The sequence below is a fragment of the Chinchilla lanigera genome, unplaced genomic scaffold (assembly GCF_000276665.1).
Source record: "Chinchilla lanigera isolate Chin_1 unplaced genomic scaffold, ChiLan1.0 scaffold00172, whole genome shotgun sequence".
Lineage (NCBI taxonomy): Eukaryota > Metazoa > Chordata > Mammalia > Rodentia > Chinchillidae > Chinchilla > Chinchilla lanigera.
The window spans coordinates 295452-314195 of NW_004955573.1; the positions used below are offsets into that span (position 1 = coordinate 295452).

At 54.9% G+C, this 18744-nt stretch overlaps 3 protein-coding genes across 9 annotated transcripts; all 3 read right to left on the bottom strand.

The window, feature by feature from the left end:
• Window positions 1-294: 294 nt before the first annotated feature.
• Window positions 295-3045, bottom strand: Mospd3 (motile sperm domain containing 3). 2 transcript variants are annotated; one of them, XM_005413710.1, is made up of 6 exons: window positions 2970-3045; window positions 2248-2515; window positions 1960-2035; window positions 1536-1765; window positions 617-781; window positions 295-510 (listed from the first exon to the last, which is right to left on the bottom strand). In XM_005413710.1, exons 2-6 carry the CDS (start codon window positions 2450-2452, stop codon window positions 479-481), a joined length of 708 nt encoding a protein of 235 aa, XP_005413767.1. In that variant the 5' UTR covers window positions 2453-2515; window positions 2970-3045; the 3' UTR covers window positions 295-478. The 2 variants fall into 2 exon arrangements, with proteins under 2 accessions (XP_005413767.1, XP_005413768.1); XM_005413711.2 differs by lacking the exon at window positions 2970-3045 and adding an exon at window positions 2683-2951.
• A 946-nt stretch (window positions 3046-3991) lies between these two features.
• Window positions 3992-9221, bottom strand: Pcolce (procollagen C-endopeptidase enhancer). Of its 2 annotated transcripts, none has more exons than XM_013509473.1 (9): window positions 8780-9221; window positions 7882-7990; window positions 7256-7514; window positions 6314-6438; window positions 5739-5875; window positions 5178-5461; window positions 4843-4953; window positions 4558-4728; window positions 3992-4222 (listed from the first exon to the last, which is right to left on the bottom strand). In XM_013509473.1, exons 1-9 carry the CDS (start codon window positions 8872-8874, stop codon window positions 4056-4058), a joined length of 1458 nt encoding a protein of 485 aa, XP_013364927.1. In that variant the 5' UTR covers window positions 8875-9221; the 3' UTR covers window positions 3992-4055. The 2 variants fall into 2 exon arrangements, with proteins under 2 accessions (XP_013364927.1, XP_005413775.1); XM_005413718.2 differs by having other exon boundaries at window positions 4843-4920; window positions 8780-9120.
• Window positions 9222-10064: 843 nt separating this feature from the next.
• On the bottom strand, window positions 10065-17656 carry Fbxo24 (F-box protein 24). Of its 5 annotated transcripts, none has more exons than XM_013509469.1 (10): window positions 17523-17656; window positions 16825-16923; window positions 16547-16730; window positions 15215-15453; window positions 14818-15052; window positions 13998-14156; window positions 13626-13747; window positions 13265-13396; window positions 10985-11155; window positions 10065-10663 (listed from the first exon to the last, which is right to left on the bottom strand). In XM_013509469.1, the coding sequence occupies exons 1-10, from the start codon at window positions 17637-17639 to the stop codon at window positions 10301-10303; spliced, it is 1821 nt and encodes a 606-aa protein (XP_013364923.1). In that variant the 5' UTR covers window positions 17640-17656; the 3' UTR covers window positions 10065-10300. The 5 variants fall into 5 exon arrangements, with proteins under 5 accessions (XP_013364923.1, XP_013364924.1, XP_013364925.1 ...); XM_013509470.1 differs by having other exon boundaries at window positions 13626-13678; window positions 17454-17654; XM_013509471.1 differs by having other exon boundaries at window positions 16825-16842; window positions 17454-17653.
• Between the last annotated feature and the right edge of the window lie 1088 nt (window positions 17657-18744).

Here is an 18744-nt window from a genome sequence, read left to right on the forward strand (position 1 = left end):
CCGCCTTTAGGTTTATCCCCAGCAACACACACACACACACACACACACACACTCACATATGGACAGAAACTTGCTCAGTGCTCTGGTTTTAGTGACCAAAACTGAGAAACTATACAACTCACTCAAGGTCACACAGTGTTTTGGGTGCGGCGTGAGGCCCAACCCAGATCTTCTGAGTACTCGCCAGACCCTTGCACTGGCCTAAGTGCCTGGGTCCCCACAGAACAGCAGCAGGAGGAACCGAAGTCTATGGAGGTACCAGGTGAGAAGTGGGAAGCGAGGAGCAAGTACCCATTTTAATTTTAAAAATTTATTTTATTTAAATTGGAAAATGAATACAAATCCCTGGGTACTGGGAGGGGGTTAAGGGCTGGGCAGGAAGGAAGAGAAGAGAGCTGAGGCAAGGTTATGAGCATCACAGTGGCTGCCTCGGATCCCTGCCTGGGAGGAGAGGGTGGCGTGGGGTTGAGCAGCGTGCTCAGGGCCGGAGGAACACCATGGTGAGGAGGCCTGGGGGTGGAGAAAGAAACAGCAAGTCGGCCTGAGCTGCCCTCTTGGCCCCTGCTCCCTTTTCTCTGGATGTGGGTGTGGATCCCCAAGCCACCATTACACTCACCTAAGACATAAGCTGCCACCAACTTTTGTCCCAGGGTAACATGCAGGACCTGAGGCAGCTGGCTGCCGGGTTCGTCCTGGAGTGGAAGCAGCAGGAAGGCCACAGAGATGATGCCGGTCAGCAAGAAGAGGATGAAGGAGCTGGTGGCCAGCTGCTGACGGGGATCTGGAAATAAAGCTCCTTAGCAGTGGCATTCCCTCCTGTCCAGCCAGGAGGCTGACGTGGAAGACGTCTCCACATTTTATCACCCGCCAGGGGCCACACTGTGTGTGTCCTCTCCTGCCTGGAGCCTCTGTCCTCAGTTCCTGGTCCCTCTCCACGCTCTGCAGTCATTACTCTCTTCCGCGCACTCATGCGCCAGGGAGGGGCCTCTTTGTCTCTCCCATCCTCACCTCAGCACACAACTCCGTATTGCATAGATGTTCTGCATAGGCCTGCCTGTCGTCTCTCTCATCTCTGTTTCTCTCTGGTTGTCCCTCCCCGTCTCTGTCTTTCTGGGGTAGCGGGTGGCACGGGATTGAAAGCAGGGCCTTCCCACTGAGTTGCATCTCCGGCCCTTTTTTATTTTTTTTTGAGACAGTCTCATTAAGGTGCCCAGACTTGGCTTAAACTTTCGATTTTCCTGCCTCAGCTTCCCCGGGTACAGATGTATGCCACCATACCCAGCTGTCAGTATAGGTTTCTTATTGAACTGAACTGGGCTGACACCTGGTAGGAAATAGTGCAGTTAGAGTTAAGCGAATAGAAGCCAGAAACCAGGGAAGTGGTAAAGACTTTTTCCTTTATCAGCTAGGGATGTTTCCATCAAAAGGCAAAAAGGTGAACCGGAGACTTTTTCAAACCCACTTTTGCTCATCTCTAGGGTAATGTTAGCTCCTCCCTCCACACAGAACTCCAGAACCCTCACTGCCCAACTTACTCTCCTGGAAGTGTCTGGCCGGGGGTGGTGTTGTCCAGGCAGGAGGCCCTGGCTGGGATGTTGGCTCAGGCTGTCCCTGAAGCTCAAGGGGGTACGCTGGGGCCCGCAGAACTGAGGTGATGTCCTTGCGCCCCACCACTCGGCCCTCGGTCCCCTCCTCAGACAGTTCAATGCGGAAGCGGTCCTGCACATCGTAGTGACTGGGAATGGGGGCCACATGGCGAATCACACTGGGTCCAAAATAAGACAGAGAATCACTGGAAGTGAAGCAGGTCATTCCCCCTAGAAGGTCTTCCCTCCCAAGGGTTCCCCAGGGGATGCTGACGGGGGAAGGGGGCACCTTAAAGAGGACAAGGTCTCAGACCTAAGATAACAGGTGCTAGTGAACCCCGGCTTCTTTCAGCCTTCCCACCTTCCAACTCACATGTCAATGCAGGACTGAGGCTTTACATATCCTTCTGCGTCGAACACTGTGTATTTGGCAGGTGCTGTGCACAGAACTGTGGAGAAAGAGATCCACAAAAGAGATCCCAGACGTCTTCCCCATGGTGGGACCCTGTCTCCAATCCCCAACCCCAGGGCTGGAAGTAATTCTTTTGGTCGCCAAGATTTGGCATCTGGCCCTACTCATCTGAACTCCAGCCCACAGAGCCCCCCGCCCCCGTGTTCCGTAGCGAGCACCCTGATCCCCAGCAGGCACCCATCCCTTCACCTCGGAAGCGAAGCGCAGTTCCCGTAGGGTTATAGAGGGTCAGCAGCTGCCGGGGTCCGCTCCTTTGATCCGCCCTGAATACTAGATCCGGGGGAAAGACGAGGACCGGGACTACGGGTCCCGAGGAAAGAGGGGCGCCCCGGGACCCCCGCCCAGGGGCTCCGGGACCCACCAGCTCCAGGTCCTGGGGCGCCCCACGGCGCATGCAGGCTCTGGGCGGTCGGACATTCGAGGGGAGAGCTCAGGGGACTGGGCTTGGAGTCTAGAGCTGCGGGGGTGGGAGCGAAAGTGGACAAGATGAGATCGTGTGGGGCTTGGGATGGTGCCGCCGCGGCCTCGAAATCCCGCTCGAAGCTTACTGACACCCAAGGACCAGAAGCCCTCCAGGTTTCTAACTCGGCCCAGACCCCCGCAGACCCCGCCCCCAAGCTTCACCTCGACAGCCACGCCCACTCGTATAGCCCAGCCCCTCGAGGCTCCCAATCCGGGGTTTCTCAACCCTGGCTGAGATCTCCATAAGTGCCGCCCCCCCCTCAAGGTCCCGCCTTTCCGCGAGTTCCGGTATCGCGCCCCATCTTTCCGGACAGAGTCCGCCCTCTGCCGCGGCCTCCTTTGGAGCAGCCCTTCATGTCTCCTGCTCTCTTTTCCCTTCCTGACCTCGGCCCATGCCTTGTCGGGCTCTGGCCGCTCGTGCTATGATGACCACCTTGTGGTCAAAGTACCTGCCAGTCAATCTGTGGCTAGACTAAGGGCGCCATCTTCCCGAGAGTCCCTTTCTGCACTTCCGCCGTACGACCTCTTTCATTGGCCAGAACGCCTCCGTTTCCGCCCTAATTTACTCTGATTGGTCGCTTAAAGACCAAACCGAAGTCTCTCTCTCTCTTTCTCTCTCGCTCTCTCTCCTAGCACCGATGATTGGCTTGATCTCAGTGATGTAAGAAGTTTATGGGCGTCTCAGGCTCAAATTCAAGCCGCGAAGTGACTGGGAGAGGTGGGGCTGGGATGTAATATGGGCTTTGTTACTTCCTTCTTACTCTGAGACCGCCCAAATCACTAGATTCCAATTCTGGGCTAAGATCCCATTTCTCTCCTTCCTGGACTGGCCTAGGAAGTCACTCACATATCCATAGGGAATTTAAGACTCCCCTAACCCTGCTGCTCACGTCATCTCATTGAATCTTCATCTCCTTTTACAGAAGAGGTAACAGCCTCAAAAAGGTGAAGAATCTCACCGTAGGCCACACAATTATTGACCAATGTAGCAAAAATTAAGTTGCTCTAATGAGGAAAAGATTTCCCTGAGCACCATATTTATGTAGAATCCCCTTTCTCCTCTTTTTTTTTTTTTTTTTTTTTTTTTTTTGTCTTTTTGAGGCAGAGTCTCGCTGTGCAGTTTAAGTTGGCCTTGAGCTCACTTTGTAGCTCAGTCTGGTCTTGAACTTGCAACAATCCTGCCTCAGCCTCCCAAGTGCTGGGATTACAGGCATGCGCCACCACGCCCAGCTCCTTTGTCCTCTTAATAATGCTTTTGCATGCTTTTTCTCTGCAGTATTTATAGTGCTAGTTGATATTATATTTTAACTCTTCTAAAGTAGAACATTCTATGTACAAGAACATTTTGTTTTGTGGTGGTGGTGGTGTTTTTGTGGTACTGGGGATTTTACTGTATAGTAAAAGCTTAATGAATGAATGAATGAAATCCCCAAGATGGGCCCTTAAGTCATAGAAATGGAAATAAGACCCCTTCCTCAGATAAACATTTATTTGAATAAGAAAAGGGATCCAAGGACCTGGGGCTGGACTGGGTCTCAGGCCTGGGACTCCACAGCCCTTACAGGTTGGGAGAGGCACTTCCTGTTGCTTAGGTTGGTGAGAACCTGGTCCTGGTTGGGCCGGTAGACAACCACAAAGCTCTCTGGAGGAAGGATGGGACCTCTCTTCTCATCCATCTGGCCCATTATCAGATAATTGATTCCTGGGGGAAGGGAGAAGGAAAGAAAGAGGGTGAATTGAGAGCTCACATTACTGAGACTTTGCCAAAACACTGGCAGGGATTGCTGGGAAATGAACCCAAGGTCTTCACACTGAGCTACATCCCCTGGCCCTTTCTATTTTTTATTTTGAGACAGGGTCTCACTAAGTCACAGTGTTTCCCAGGCTGGAGTCCAACTTGCAGTCCTCTTGCCTCAGCCTCCCAGAGTGATGTGATTACTGGTGTGCACCACTCCAACGCATTCTTTCATTCAGATTTTATACCTCTATCATTTTGGTGTTGCTCAGTGTCCCCTCCTGATTTCTTTTGTCTGTTACCTTTTTTCATGGGTGGGTACTGCCTGCAGGGCACGTAAAATTTCAGGGAGGTGCCAGTGGGTGGAGAGGGCAGGTCCAGTCTTCCATTTTTGTAAACACCGATGAGACTGACAGTGACAGTGAGGCCCTCGCCTGGGCCCCGAACCATGGACTTCACTGTCGCTGTCACCACTGTGGGAGAATGGTGTGAGAGATGAGGAGACAGGAAGCCAGGGCAGGACCAGCACCAGAAAGGAGACAAGGTAAAGGAGCTGGAAGGGGAGGCCATTGGGAGGGGCTCCTTACCCAGATCACTGGCGCAGAAGTTGCTCTGCAAGGTGCCTGTTCTCCTGTACTGCTTTGGGCAGGTGACAGTGGGAGCATCTAGGAGGGAGGGGGGCTGTTTGTGGAGGGGACCTACGCAGCGGATAGGAAGGACCACTTTCTCCATAACTCCTTCGGAGTGTTAGTCCCAACACCCAGTACCAGCGTGGGCAGGAAGGAGGTTGCAGTGGGTGCAGAATGAATGAATGAATGAATGAATGAATGAATGAGTGGGTAATTAAACAGATGAGCCAAGGAGGTCATCTGAAACAACTGCCTCCAGTCCCAGTGCCCTTCCTCCCCCTTCCCAGACTCACTGGGGCTCACTGGAATTCCCTGGGCCGGTGGCGAAGCTTCTGACTTTTCCACAAATTGAACTTTGGGCTTGGTGGGTGGCTTGACTTTGGGTCCAGCTACAGGCTTAGAGCTGGGGCCATGAGTGGGAGGACCGGGATGGGCATCCCCTCCTGGGCTCGGGGCTGGCTTTTTGTCAGCAGCGTCCCGCGGCAGGATCTTGTAGGAGGCTGAGAAGCCGTCTGCCGTGACACTGAGATCCGAGACAAACTGGACCAACAGCTCATTGCCCTCCGAGGAGATGGGGCTGCGGGCATAGCGGGAGGTGTTATGGCGGCGCACACCGCTGCCTTCCCAGCGCATGGCCGTTTGACCTCTTGGTCTCCTGACTGTTCGACCTCAGAGCCCCACTTGCCTCGTCTCCAGCTTCCGGATCTGCAGACTCCAAGGCCAGGCACCGAGCCTCTGCTTGCCCCCTACTTGCCCTGCCCAACCATTTGGAGTCCCAGGGCTCAGATCCGGCCCCACAGTTTCACCCTGCCCTTCAAACTCCTGGGTGACGCCCAGGTTCTCCTGCTCCTCACCCGGGGGCGGTGTCACCGCAGAATTTCCCCAGCCTCTTCGAGTCGTCGCTCATTGCTCCGTTGAACACGCTGACCGAGTCGTACCGGCAGTAGGTGTCCGGCTCCAGGTCAAACTTCCCGAAGGTCAGCAAGATCACCTGGCGGCGGCCCAGGCGGAGGCTGCTCGGCGGGACCGGTGCCCTGCACCTCTCGCCTTCCCCACCTCCCACACCCCGTTCCCTCGCTGATACATTCACACCGCGGATGGGAGGGTCATGCACCACCGTGGGAGGGGAGCCGGCAGGGCGACTTCTCCCCGCTGGCTAGGTCAAATCCTGGCTCACTCTCAAGGAACAAGGCCCCCATTTCCGCCCCGCAGCGCCGCAGTTTCGGAGCCCCGTGTACCTCGCTCTCCTAAGACTTCAGAGTTGTGATTTTACAGTTTTAGTCTGCGTGCAAGCAGGGTCTGAGTCTTATTTTTGGTCCACACAAGCTCTAGGCTCGGGACACAGAAGATGCTCAGTAAATCCTTGCTGGCTAGGTGCAGGAGGGCGTCGCCTGGGTCCCCGCGGGCAGTCGGGGCACAGGGTCGGTACCTGGTTCGGGGGCGCGATGATATGCCAGTTACAGTTGATGCCCGGGGGGTAGTCGGACTCTGGCCAGTTGGGTGTGGTGAGGGTTCCCTGCGCCTTCTCCAGCCGCCCCCCACAAAACTGGTGCTCTGGGGAGGGGAGAGACGGGGAGGGGTGGGGGCAGTGGAGACCCTCAGTAAGCTGGAGGAGAGTTCTGGCTCGGAGCCGGGCAGGCAGCTCGGCTGTCTGGGTTTCAATATGAGGGGGCCAGGCGTGGGCAGGAGGGAGGGGGAGGTTAGCAGAGAGGGGCCGAGAGGAGAGGGTGGGACTCAGAGCTGCAGCCAGGCGCGGTGGAAGGGGAGGAGAACTGGCTGGATGCGCCCCTTTTTGCCCCTCCCGACCCAAGCCTCTTCCCCTGGGAGATCCCATCTCCCCAGCCTGGCAGAAGAGTTCCCTCCGTGAGGGGGGCCTTGACGTGGCCCCTTCCGGGAGGTCCCCGGCTGAAACATTTCCAGGGAAATTTCTGCTACCAGGAGAGGGCGATGGGACCGCAATCGGGAGCCCAGGGCTGGGTGCAGGGGGCTCCGGGTAAAGGAACCTAGCCCCCCAGCCCTGGGATGCCCCCTCGCGCCCGTCGGAGGGAGCCCGATTGCGGACGGGGGCGGGCAGTTACTCACCGTCCCAGTAACCCCAGGCCGCCCATTCCACCCGCGGGTCCATGACCCATTTCCGCCTCGCGCCTGGCGGGGGGCCTGGAAGAGGGGTGGGTGGGAGCAGGAGGGGGAGAGAAGACGGGGAGGAGGGACTGAAGGGGCGGTTAGTGAGGAGAAAGGGTGAGGGAGTATTGGTGGCCCTAGGCTCTTGGGATTGGGTCGTCTGGGGGTTGAGGTTAGGGCTGGGGTCTGGGGCCTGAGCAGGGACAGGACAAGGAAAGGGGAGGTGGAGGTGGAGGTGGAGGAGGCTCACCATTGCCTAAGGTGGCCCGCCCGCTGTACCAGAGCAGGAAGCCTCGTCCTCCTGTTCCCTCATCAGCTGTCATCTTCAGTGTCACCTGATTGCCCGGGGCCACCAGGGGTGCTGGCCGGAAGGTTCCACAGAAGCGTCCAAGCCGCTTGCCCGAGGTTCCAGACCCAGCAAAGACCTCCAGAGCATCATAGCGACAGGCAGGGTGCAGCTCCAGGTCGAAGACTCGGAAGGAGAGGGACACAGTCTGCCCCTCGGGGACCTGATATCAGGGACATTAGGCATGAGACCCACAGTGTCAGGCTGCACAGACCCAGGCAGAGTTCTTCTCCCCCACCCGGAGTATTTCCTACAGCAGTGGCAAGGGCTGGAAAGGCCCCTGTGGCTGCAGAGCAGAAGCCCTGGGCTCTGCAGCTGTGGTCTCTGGAGAGATAAGGGAAGACAGGAAGGAAGTTGAGGGTGGAGAATTTGGGTTATAGGATTTGAGTTATGGGTTAAGAATTGAGCTCCGGGGAACTTGTTGTTGATCCTCTCAGTGACCAGAGGGGACAAGGCTTAAAAGATGGTGCAGGATGTTTTTCACCTGGGAGACTTTGATAAGAGGACAGTAACCAAAGAAGCCTTCTCACCGTTATGGTCCAGATGCACTCCTTATTGGGGGGGTAGAGGTTGGGGAAACCCTCACTTGCCACGTAACCTGACTCCCCGGTCACATCCCCGCCACACAGGAACACAGGTCTGGAGAACAGAAGGGGTCAGTCAGCAGCGGGGAGCAGGGGAGGGATGGGGGATGAGGATGAGGACAGAGGCCAGGGCAATGAGGGAGGGGGACAAAGGGGTGCAGGGCAGCCAGGGTCGGCTAGGCTGGGGTTGGAGTAGGGGGAAGAAAAAGGGGACCACCAGGTGGACCCCCCTGCAGTCCCCAGAGGCCCCACCCAACCAACAGGAATTCCCGGAATCCTCCTGGGGGGCCCCCCCTTGCTGTCTCTCCTCCCTCTCACTGCCTGGCAGTCTGGACTGGGAGCTGCCTAACTACTTCCAGATGTGGATGAGCCACGAGGCCAGGCGGCAGGGGGAGGAGGAGGGGCAGGGAGGAGGGGAGCAGTGCAGAGATGGCCCTCCCACTGGGCCCAGAGACCAGGCTCTGCACCCCCACCTTTGCCCTGCTCCCATTCCGATTCCCAAGGCTCCTCTAGCCGCAACCCCCCATCTCTCCTTCCTTTCTGGAAGCCAGATGTCAGCTGCCAGGCAAGTTCAGGGTCTTGGCTCTCCCTTCAAGCTCCATGGGAGGCCACAGGTCTGGTGGCGGGGGAGACTTAGGAGGGCAGAGGATGAAGGGTGACAGTGAGAGCAGTGGTGACCTGCAGATCATGGTCTTACAGCAAAGGGGAGGCCTTGCATGCAGAGAAGAGGGGTGGGAGATCTGCGAGGGTGAGTGTTAGCAGAATCCACAGACCCCCCAGGCATAGCCCTCAGGAGCCGGGGTTTGGAAGCTTGCTGGGGTCATCTGGAGATGCCGAGACCTACCTGGTATAGTTGGGGGTCTGGCCCTGGGCAAGAGGCAGCAGGGCCCAGGCTGTGAGGAGGGGCCCCAGGAGGGAGGCTAGGGCAGCGGGCAGCATGTCGGGGGTACTGTGCTGGGGTCCTCAGCCCAGAGGCAGCAGCTAAGTTCAGCAGCAGCAGCAACAGCAGCAGCAGTGGCGGCAGGATAATCAGTGCCAGATGAGACAGCCCGGGGCGTGTGGGCGTGGGGACTGGCCTGTGGGGCGGGCGGCGGGAAGGCGGGACAGGGAGACAGCTGTGACCGCGGTGAGTCCAGGGGCCTCTCTAGGTCTAGGACTCACAATATTGACCTATGGAGGGGTGGAGCAAGGAGGGGCAGGGGAGCATCCTCCAGCCATCAGATTGATACTGGACCTCCACTCTGTGCTGTGCCTGAGCACCTGTGTGTGGAGCTCTGCTCCTTCCTGGGGACTCAGCTCTGTCTAGCCCCTGCTTCCTCAGCACCCAGAGATGCCCTTCCTGAGATCTGCCCCCCCCCCAATTTGCCTCTTGGCCACCCAGCTGCCCATTTCTACTGCCTCCCCTCTATGCCTGGGGTGGGGGGAGTTTTGTTTTTCCCCCTGTGGTGCTTGAACCTAGGGCCTGCACACTGAGCTATATCCTCAGCACTTCTTGAATTTTTTATTTTGAGACAAGGGCTCACTGAGTTGTCCAGCTTGAGCTCAAACTTTTGGTGATCCTCCCACAACCCTGCAGAGCATGAGATTACTGGCATAAGCCCACCACACCTGGCCAGGAAGGGAAAATTCTGCTCACCTATTTTTTCTTCCAATTATCTGAAGGTACAAGAGACAGGCAGGGAGGCATGGAGTGTCCCTCTACTGAGGACAAGGGGAAGGAACAGAAAGTAAGGGAGAGAAAGCGCACAGGAGACCAGGCCTGGGAAGCAAAGAGGAGGAAGGGAGGAGCGTGTGGACTACACTGGGATGAGGGGGAGAAAGTGGAGTCTGGAGGTGTGGGCTCCTCCACCACCCCCGTCAGGATGGAGGACCTGATGGAGGACCTAAACCCAGGAGCCATACGGTACCTGCTGAGTTGTCCCCAAAGGTGGGGCCAGGACTTCCAAGTTCAAAGAGACCAGCTGAGGGCGTGGGAGTGGGAAGGGGAAGGGAGGCAGGGGAACTCAGGTGCCACAGCTCCCGGCAACAGAGCATTTGATCCGCTCCTGCTCTGCCTTACCCACCAGGCCAGGCGCCGGGCACCCCATCCCTTGCTCTGTACCCCTAGGCTCCAGGATTCCAATCCGGGCCTTATTTCAACCTTTTATTCTGTTTATCCATCAAATCTCTTGTCCATGATATCACGTTGGGGGCTCCATCTGGGCAGCCCCCTAACTATTTTACAAAAGCGTTCATTCTTTACCTTATCCTACCAGGTCTGGCTGTTCCCGTCCCCCCGTGGCCCCTCCCCATGTGCATACACAGTGTTCACTGCCACCCCTGACCTAGGGCCACTGTCCCACTAGGGGTGAGGCCAGGAGAGGGGTCAGCTTTCAGGGGCTGAGGGGCCTGGGCCAATCCCCCCAGCAGCCCTCTGCAGCATGTTCAGCGCCTGCCAGAAGAAATCCTTCTGTGCGGCCACCAAGGGCATCCTGCCCACAATCTCCTTCATCTTCTCCATGCGGTCCTGCAACGTGCGGCAACTGTGGATCTGGCTGAGATACTCCTCGCAGGCCTGGGCTGCCCGCCCAGGGTCCTGGGAGGCTCCAGCTGCCAGGCTGGGCTCCAGATTCTGCACTGCCCAGGTGGCTGGCAGATCCCGGTAGACGTAGCAGTGCTCGATGTCATGGCTGGACAGCATGTAGAGGCACTCTCTAGTAGAGCAGAGGGAGCAGGCACATAGAGGCACCTTGGAGGAGAGGAGGGGTGTGCGCTCGCGCTGCAGGGGCTCCCAGGAAGCTGACTAATCTGGCTGGTTGTTTCTGCTCTCAGAGCAGCCCCGAGCCAGCAAGTGAGCTGTAGCTGGCTTCACAAAGGGCCTGTGCAGGGTCACGCAAGGCCAGCAGGGTCTGCTAAGGGACAGAGCTACAAGCGTGCACGTGGCAGGAGAGGGAGGCGGGGAGATGCAGGGAATGGGCCTGCTGGGTCCTTGCAGGGACAGTCCTGTGGGCTCCCTGGTCTACTGCTCTGCCCCTCCTGGGGGGTCCCACTCGCCCGCCCCTGCTCTGACCTTGACGTGGAGCTTGACGAAGGAGGCGCTCCCCTTAGGCCAGCCAGGGAGGCGGCCGCCTGCCCCACAGCCACAGCCCAGCAGCTCCTTGCTGAAGTCGGAGTCCTGGCTTAGCACCAGGGAATGGTTGAGGCCACACCACAGGGCAATGGGGCGTTGCAGATAAGGTACCTGAGGACACACGGCCAGGGTCCCTGAGAGGGGAACACCAGGGGGCTGGGGGCCGTGGGAGAAGGCTGACTGGAAGGCTCACGGAAGAATGTCATCTAGGGAAGGAATGGGATCCCCCGAGCCAAATGCACAGCAGCACCAATCTCCATAGCCTGCAGCCCCCAGCAGTCCGATGTGCAGCACCTTGGTGGGTAACTCATCTTGCTCCCCAGAAAATAAACTTTTGCCTGAGACTGAGGCCCGCTCTGTTCTCTTGTTCTCAGCCTCACTCAGGGGCTGAGCCTTCCTCTTCCCGAGGGCTGAGGCCTCCTCTCCTTCCCTGCACATTTCTTGTTACCCAACTCCCTCAAGGAAAGACTGTCTTTTCATTCTCTCTAGCATTTTCAGTGAGTCCGCTGTTATTTTCTAAAGTGGCCACCTTATTTTGACAAAAAAAAGAAAAGAAAGAAATCTGATTCCTATTGCTTCCTGTCTCTGTCACTGTCTCTTTGTAGCTCAGGCTGGCCTACAACTCACGGTGATCCTCCTGCCTCAGCCTCAAGCACTGGGATTACAGTTGTGCATCGCCACGTCCAACTCCTACCTCTTTCTTTAAAGTAGCAGAATCGGCTACCTGGCCAGTCTGAGGCTGACCATATTCTTGTCCCTTACCAGTTTTTCCTGAACCTCCTTGTCACCTGGCTTTTCTCCCTGCCATGCTACATTTTGCATTCTCCAAAGATACTTAGTTTCTCAGCTGCTAAAACCCAGGACCTCTTCTATATGTTCATTCTCCTGAGGCTGTTAACATTTTAATTTCAAAGACACAGTTAAGTAATGTATGCTCACTAAAAGAAAATTACAAAATACTGACAAGTAAAAATTTAAAAATCAACTGGAAAGTCCACCATGAACAATTAACATCTTGCTGGGTAGTCTTCATTGTTGCCTAAACAAATACACATAGGTTGTGTATTTTTATTTTAATTTAATTTAATTTAATTTTTTGGTCTTTTTGAGACAGGGTCTTGCTATGCAGTTCAGGCTGGCCTTGAGCTCACTTTGTAGCCTAGGCTGCTCTCGAACTCACAGCAATCCTGCTGCCACAGACTCCTGAGTGCTGGGATTATACTATACCCGACTTAGGTTGTATATTTTTAAACAAAACTGAGATTGTAAAGCTGGGCATTGTGGCATAAGCCTGTGATCCCAGCACGTGGGAGGCTGAGGCAGGAGGATCACTACAAATTTGAGGCCAGCCTCGGCTACATAGTGAGTTCAAGGCCAGCCTGAACTACACAGAGAAACCTTGTCTCAAAAAACAAACCAAACAAAAATGAGATTGTATTATGTAACCCATTTCATAAAGGTTTTTTTCACCTAAATATATAGCATAATTGTCTTTCTGTGTCAGTAAATGTGTTCCTATGCTGTCACTGGCAGCCCCCCTACACACACACCCTGTTGAAATTTTCTGCTCTTTGGCCTCTGGAATGCAGCAATGGAGGGGTGAGCCTCCCGCCCCAGAGACACTGCTTCTTCACCCCTGCCCACAGCAGTGGCTGCTGCCCTGGATTTGCTTCTCTGTCTCTGCTTTTGTCATTCCAGCCTTGTTCCCACTCGGAATGCCAGCTAGACAGTTCTTATGTAGTGTCTCACTGTCCCTGCAACACGTCCAAATTCACACTCTCTCTCTTTTTCCTGAAACCAGCAAAATAAACAGGGCCGGTTTATTTTCTCCTAAAACATCTCCCGTACTGGTTCCTTTCCATTGCTGCTGCTGCTACGTATTACCTACCACAGGCCCTTGTCTCTGGTGCTGCTGTACCTCACCAGGCTCCTGTGTGCCATGGCCTTTCCGGGCATTCCTTGGTCCCTCCCTTCTCAGGTCCCCCAGCCACACCCTCATTCAATTCCGGCTGTGGTTTACGAGTGAACCACACCGAGCAGACCTTCTAGTGCCAACCCCACGTAAGAACACCCAACAATGTAACAGGCATTTCATACACTGGCTTTGCTTTCCTGGGGAGGAAAAGTGGATGCCAAGGGAGTTGGAAAAGTATATAGACGCAGGGGTCAGGGAATTGGAGGAACAGGGTTCGGAAGAGGGTTGCCAGGAAACAACCTCACCAGTGTGGGTTCCCCTCGGTCCATTTTGTCCCCTGTTCCTAGCTGCCCATATCTGTTATTCCCCTGCATGAAGATTCGGCCAAATTCATCCACCAGACCGAAGTGATTGTAGCCAAGAGCACAGAATAGGACCTAGGAGGTAAGAGAGAGGGCAGGTGGGAACTGAGTTCCCATCAGAAAAACCCTGAGATTCAGAATTTCCCATCTGCTAGCCCTCCACCTCCAGCTCATCCCTGGTGGCCTTGCCTCTCCCCACGTCCCCTGTTCCTCCCTGGTTAATCATGGATCCCTGCTCCTATTTTAGGCCGTCAGCCCCCAAGGCCCCACCCCTCTGGTCTGCCCGGCCCCTCCAGGATCCTACCTTGGCAGGCAGGGAAAGCGCAAGCGGCATCTGCTGGTCCAGGGGGTCAAAGGCTTGAAGGGTCCCAAAGAGGTCACGATACACCCCTGGGGTATGCACCTCAAAATACACTCCCCCCTGGTCTGGGGGGTCGGGAGCCCTCAGCTCAGCAGCTTTGGGCACCCATTTCCTAGGGCAGCGGCCCCACCTGGGGTGACACCTGCAAGCCCAGGGAGTATCAGACCCACTAGAAACGCATTAGCCCTGATTGTTGGGAACCTAGGCCCAGCTGTTCCTGAGGATGCCCTAAGGGGCTCGCGCCACGCAGCTGGAATAAGGGTAAGGGTGTCTGCCCAAGGCTGGGGGCTTGTGAAGAAGGGAAGTGGTTCTTACCTGTGATGTAGAGGGCACTGCTCTGGTTGGAAGCCATGCAGGTCACGCGCAGGTGAGGCAGGCAGCAGGACACCTTCCTGAGGGCCAGCTGAACCGTGTAGGAGCGTGGCTGGTCCAGCTGCGTCTCATTCACTACCAAAGAGTAGATCTTTCCTTCCTCTGGGGGACGGGGGGAGGCATACAGTTATGCTGGGGCAAGGACTCATCAATATCCACATCAATGTCCCAGTGAGCTCCCTAAACCACACGGATGAAACTTTACTGCCCTAGAGAGAGGTTGGAAGAAAAAAGGGTAGAGATGAAATGGGAAGGGTCCCAGGTCCCCCAGCTCCCAGCCCCCACATTAAGTCGTGGAACTACGTCAGCATTCGAGAGTAGTAGGCAGAAAACTGGCCATGACACGTGGCAGAATCTAGTCTGAGTGTTGGGAAGATGACACTTGGGGGCCTGCCTGGCACCAGAAGTCCAGCAGTCTCAGGCTTGAAGGGGTGATCAAGTATAGATGACACTGGGGCATGGGGGCCAGCTTAGGGTATGAGGTGAGATGCCTGACATGGGGCATGGGAGATTAGATTTTTAAAATTCAGGCTTTCGCTAGAGTAGTGATTTTTTTTTTTTGGCAGTAGGGTCCTTTATTCACATGAAATATGATGCCCAGGCCTAGACAAGGGGGCAGATCAAAGCAGAGCTGTTTGGATCAGGCCTGAGACAGGTGGCACGCAGGACCTGGTGTGAAATGCCTCCCTCCCCCTTCCCTGTAGCAGCCCCGAAGAATCTGCAGGAAACATCTGCAAATCACTGCTTTAGGCCACGCCCACACCTGTGAGGAGCAGCAGAGCCCGTTGGGTCTCCTGCCCAAGCAACGAAATCTGTTTGAAGCTCATGGAGTGGTGGAAGGTCATCTTGAAGACCCGCTGCCCGCTGGACTGCAGGTAGACCTCCACACAGTCACAGACGCGGCTGCCGGTGGTGCCTGCCACTCCGGACTGCTCCCGAGTGGCCAAGACGTAGAGGTATTTACGATAAACCGTGTCACATCTTGGGTCAGAGGCGAACTGTGGAGGAAAACGAGATGTCTAGCATTCAAGGCCTCAGAATGGGAACAGAGTGGGTGGGAGGTGAGACACTGGGTCCAGGGTGAGGGAGGGAGATGTCCTGAGAAGGTCACCTCAGAACTGGGACCCCTAGTTCTCAGCTGCCAGGGTCCTGTGACTCACATCTTTGGCTCCACGACACAGCACGACATAGCGGCATGCCCGCTTCCACTGGATCTGGCCGAGGGTGGAGGAGACCAGGGCATTTTTGAGGAAGAAGAGGGTTCCCAGGTAGTCGAGGATGAAGATGTGGTCCTTGGTGGGCAAGAAGCGGCGGTAGCCATGAGCTAGCAGGGGGGCCACACTCTTGCTGAGACATCGGCGGCGGCCTCCAAATGCCTGAAAATACAGGCCCTTCGTGTCTGGAGAAGGGAAGGAGATGGAAGGTTCAGGGGCTGGGGCTGACACACAGGAGAATGGTCAGAGGTTGGGAAAACTTGATTTCTCAGACATTGTGCTATTTAACTTTCCCTACTCCCAGGCCTGGGAAATGCAGCTCTTCCCAAGGCAGTGTGAAAACCTTAGGTTAAATTCCAGCCTGCACTGGCTTAGCTCTGGGGCACACCTGTGCTGTTAAATGAGCCCCTCTTTGGTCCAACTTTGCATCAAAGGACCAAAAGACAAAAAAAAAAAAAAAAAAAAAAAAAAAAAAAAAAAAAGCCAGGCGTGGTGGTGCACGCCTGTAATCCCAGCAATCAGGAGGCTGAGGCAGGAGGATCGCTGGGAGTTTGAGACCAGCCTGGGCTACAAAGTGAGCTCAAAGCCAGCCTGAACTGCATAGTAAGACCCTGTCTCAAAAAGAGAGAGAGAGAAAAAAAAAAGACAAGAAGGGAAGATAAGAATAAGTACATAGAAAAGATGCAGAAAAGGCATTGACATGACCAAGAAAGGCCTGTAACCTTCCCTCATCCAGGAAGTGGATCTGATTTCTGGTTCAGTAGTCAGCCCTAGTCTGTGTGACAGCAGCAACTGGATAGGGGCTCCCTGGAGGACTTAGTCTACAGCATGGTTCTCAGAGTGGGGCTGACTTTGTCACTGGTTCTCATAACCAGGGAGGTGCTGTTGGCGTCTAGTGGGCAGAAGCCAGAGACCGTGCGAAGCAGAACAGAATGCACAAGACAGACCCCATCACAAACAATGACTTCACCCACAATGTCTGTGGTGACAAGGAACAGCAACCCTGGTTTAGAGGAAGGAACAGTTCAGGCTTGGTGAGGAGGGATGCGGAAGAGCTGGTACGCACAGGGACACTTGGGTGGGACTTCTATCAGAGGGTGGCCCTATGGTCTCAGGAGGGCTACTTCTTGGGGTCTGTTTGAATCCGACAAGTTGCCAAAGCCAAGGGTCTGCAAGATGGACAGGGAGCGCAGAGGTCACCGGGCTGGTTTACAGAGCAGGAGTCCCAGAATAATCAAGGGCACAGGTGAGGAGAGAGGGGTGCGGGGAAAGGCATACAGTTCAGAATAGCCGCTCTCTTCCAGGGCCGGATTCCAGAACCCTGCTCCCGGAGATGAGGACTGAGCCTGCGGCAGATGCGCCTCCACACGCCCTCGGTGTCGCACACTTCGTGGAAGTAGCGGCAGGTCTGGCCCAGGGTGACCGCGTCTCTTACGGGGAGGAAGGAGATGATATGCTCCACCTGGGGGTGAGGGAGGACGCCTGGTCTTTCGCAGCCCTGAAGTGGTCAGGTCCTCTGTCCTGCATTCTCAGCACTGCTCCTGCCCCAGACTCACCAGCTCTGCAGGGAACAACTGAAAAGAAATAGAGTTCCCTCTCTCCTGCTTCATTTCACTCCCATGCTCTGGGCCACAGGAAGGACAGCTCCGCTTTATCTACCAGAGAAGTGGGGAGCATTCGAGTTCTGTGAGGGCTGCACCTCTTTTCCACCCTGATCTCAACCTTTCCCTTTCTTTTTTCTTTCTTTCTCTTTCTTTCTTTCTTTTTCTTTCTTTCTTTCTTTCTTTCTTTCTTTCTTTCTTTCTTTCTTTCTTTCTTTCTTTCTTTTCTTTTTCTTTCTTTCTTTCTTTTGTTCTTTCTTCTTTCTTTCTTTCTTTCTTTCTTTCTTTCTTTCTTTCTTTCTGAGGCAGGCTCTCACTAGGTAGTACAGGCTGCCTTTGAACTCACTATGTAGCTCAGGCTGGCCTGGAATGTGTGAATGTCTGGCAAATCTCCTGCCTCAGCCTCCAAGTGCTGAGATTATGGATGTGCACCACCATGCCCAGCTCTCTCAACCTGTCTTTCATGAACTCCTGTCTTGGAATTCATCTGACTTCTACTCTGTGCTGTCAAACCCTCCCATCCATCTCCTGGTCCTCAGGCCAACCCTCTGTCTGCTCTGCTCCCGTCCTCACCACCCCCTCACCCGGAGCCCCTCCTCCCGGCCGCTCAGCCCAGTCCATGTTTGCAGCTTCTGTCTCAGGCTTCTCCTCACCATCCTGACTGTCCCCTCCCTGCTCCTGCCCTCATCTCTCTGGGCCCTGTCCCCACTGCCTTTCTCACACCATGTGCCCTGTCTGGGCCTGGGGGGCCTCTTGGGCCCCTCCCTCATGGAGTTCAGGTCAAACAAACCTCTCTGTGACCTCACTGTCCAGCCACTGTGACCTATTCTCCTGAATGTGGTCCAGGACCAGCTGATGGGTTTTAGCTCATGCCTAGCTGGGTGGCTCATGGGACATGCAGGACACTGGAGAGATAAAGTGTAAACTCTCGAGAGCTGAGGCCTTGACTTGCAGGGGGTAGATTTTCTCTCTTAAGGCCCTTTTGGCACCAATACTGTAGAGAAACTGGTGAATCCTATGCATCTCAGCAGGCTGGGGCCTCCAGGGATTTGCAGCTTGAGTACACACTTAGAAAAGAAGAAAGAAAAAAGTAGGACAGTGTGACAGGTGTTGGGGGATGATGGGACCCTGCTCTGACCACCTGGCCCACACAGGAACCCAGCAACTCAGCACAACTCTTTATGGTCCCATGAAAATGCATCCCAAAGCGGCTGCTTTCCAGAGGCCCAACAACATTACTGTGTGCACGAAGGACAAACTAGTAAGGTGGTAGAAAGGGATGGATTTGCTCTGAAAGCTGAGGACACATCCCAGGAGCTGAGGTAGGCTCCGAAGAGGGCAGAAGGTCTATACCTTCAAAGAGTAGCTGGCTCTTCTAGGGGCTCAAAGGAGTCCAGTCCTGGTGGACACCCAGCTGGCCCTCACTCGAGGACAGATCTACGCACTGACTGTTCCAGCCAACGGTGTGCACTACCCACTCTGACTTCCTTATTTATACAATTAGCAAACAGCTACTTTGACATACCTGAGAAGGAATTTTAATAGGTTAAGTGTTTAGGCATATAAATATCTGAGATGGGCCTGGGACTTAGCTCAGTGGCACACTGACTGCCTGGCAAGTGTGAGGTCCTGAGTTTGATTGCCGGTACCCCCTCCAAAACAAAAAGTGAGGCCTGAATCTAAACCTCTGAAATGTCACTTAGGAGAAAGTTGACTTGTTATTGGTGGTCAGCAACTATCAGCATACGGACTCTATTAGTCTTACTTCATTACAAAGAATGTGAAGATCTCCCAGTGGACAGAAAAAGCATTTTCCATTGCCTTCTGGATTTAGGTCCCCTTTCTTTTTATTTTTTATTATTTTATTTATTATTA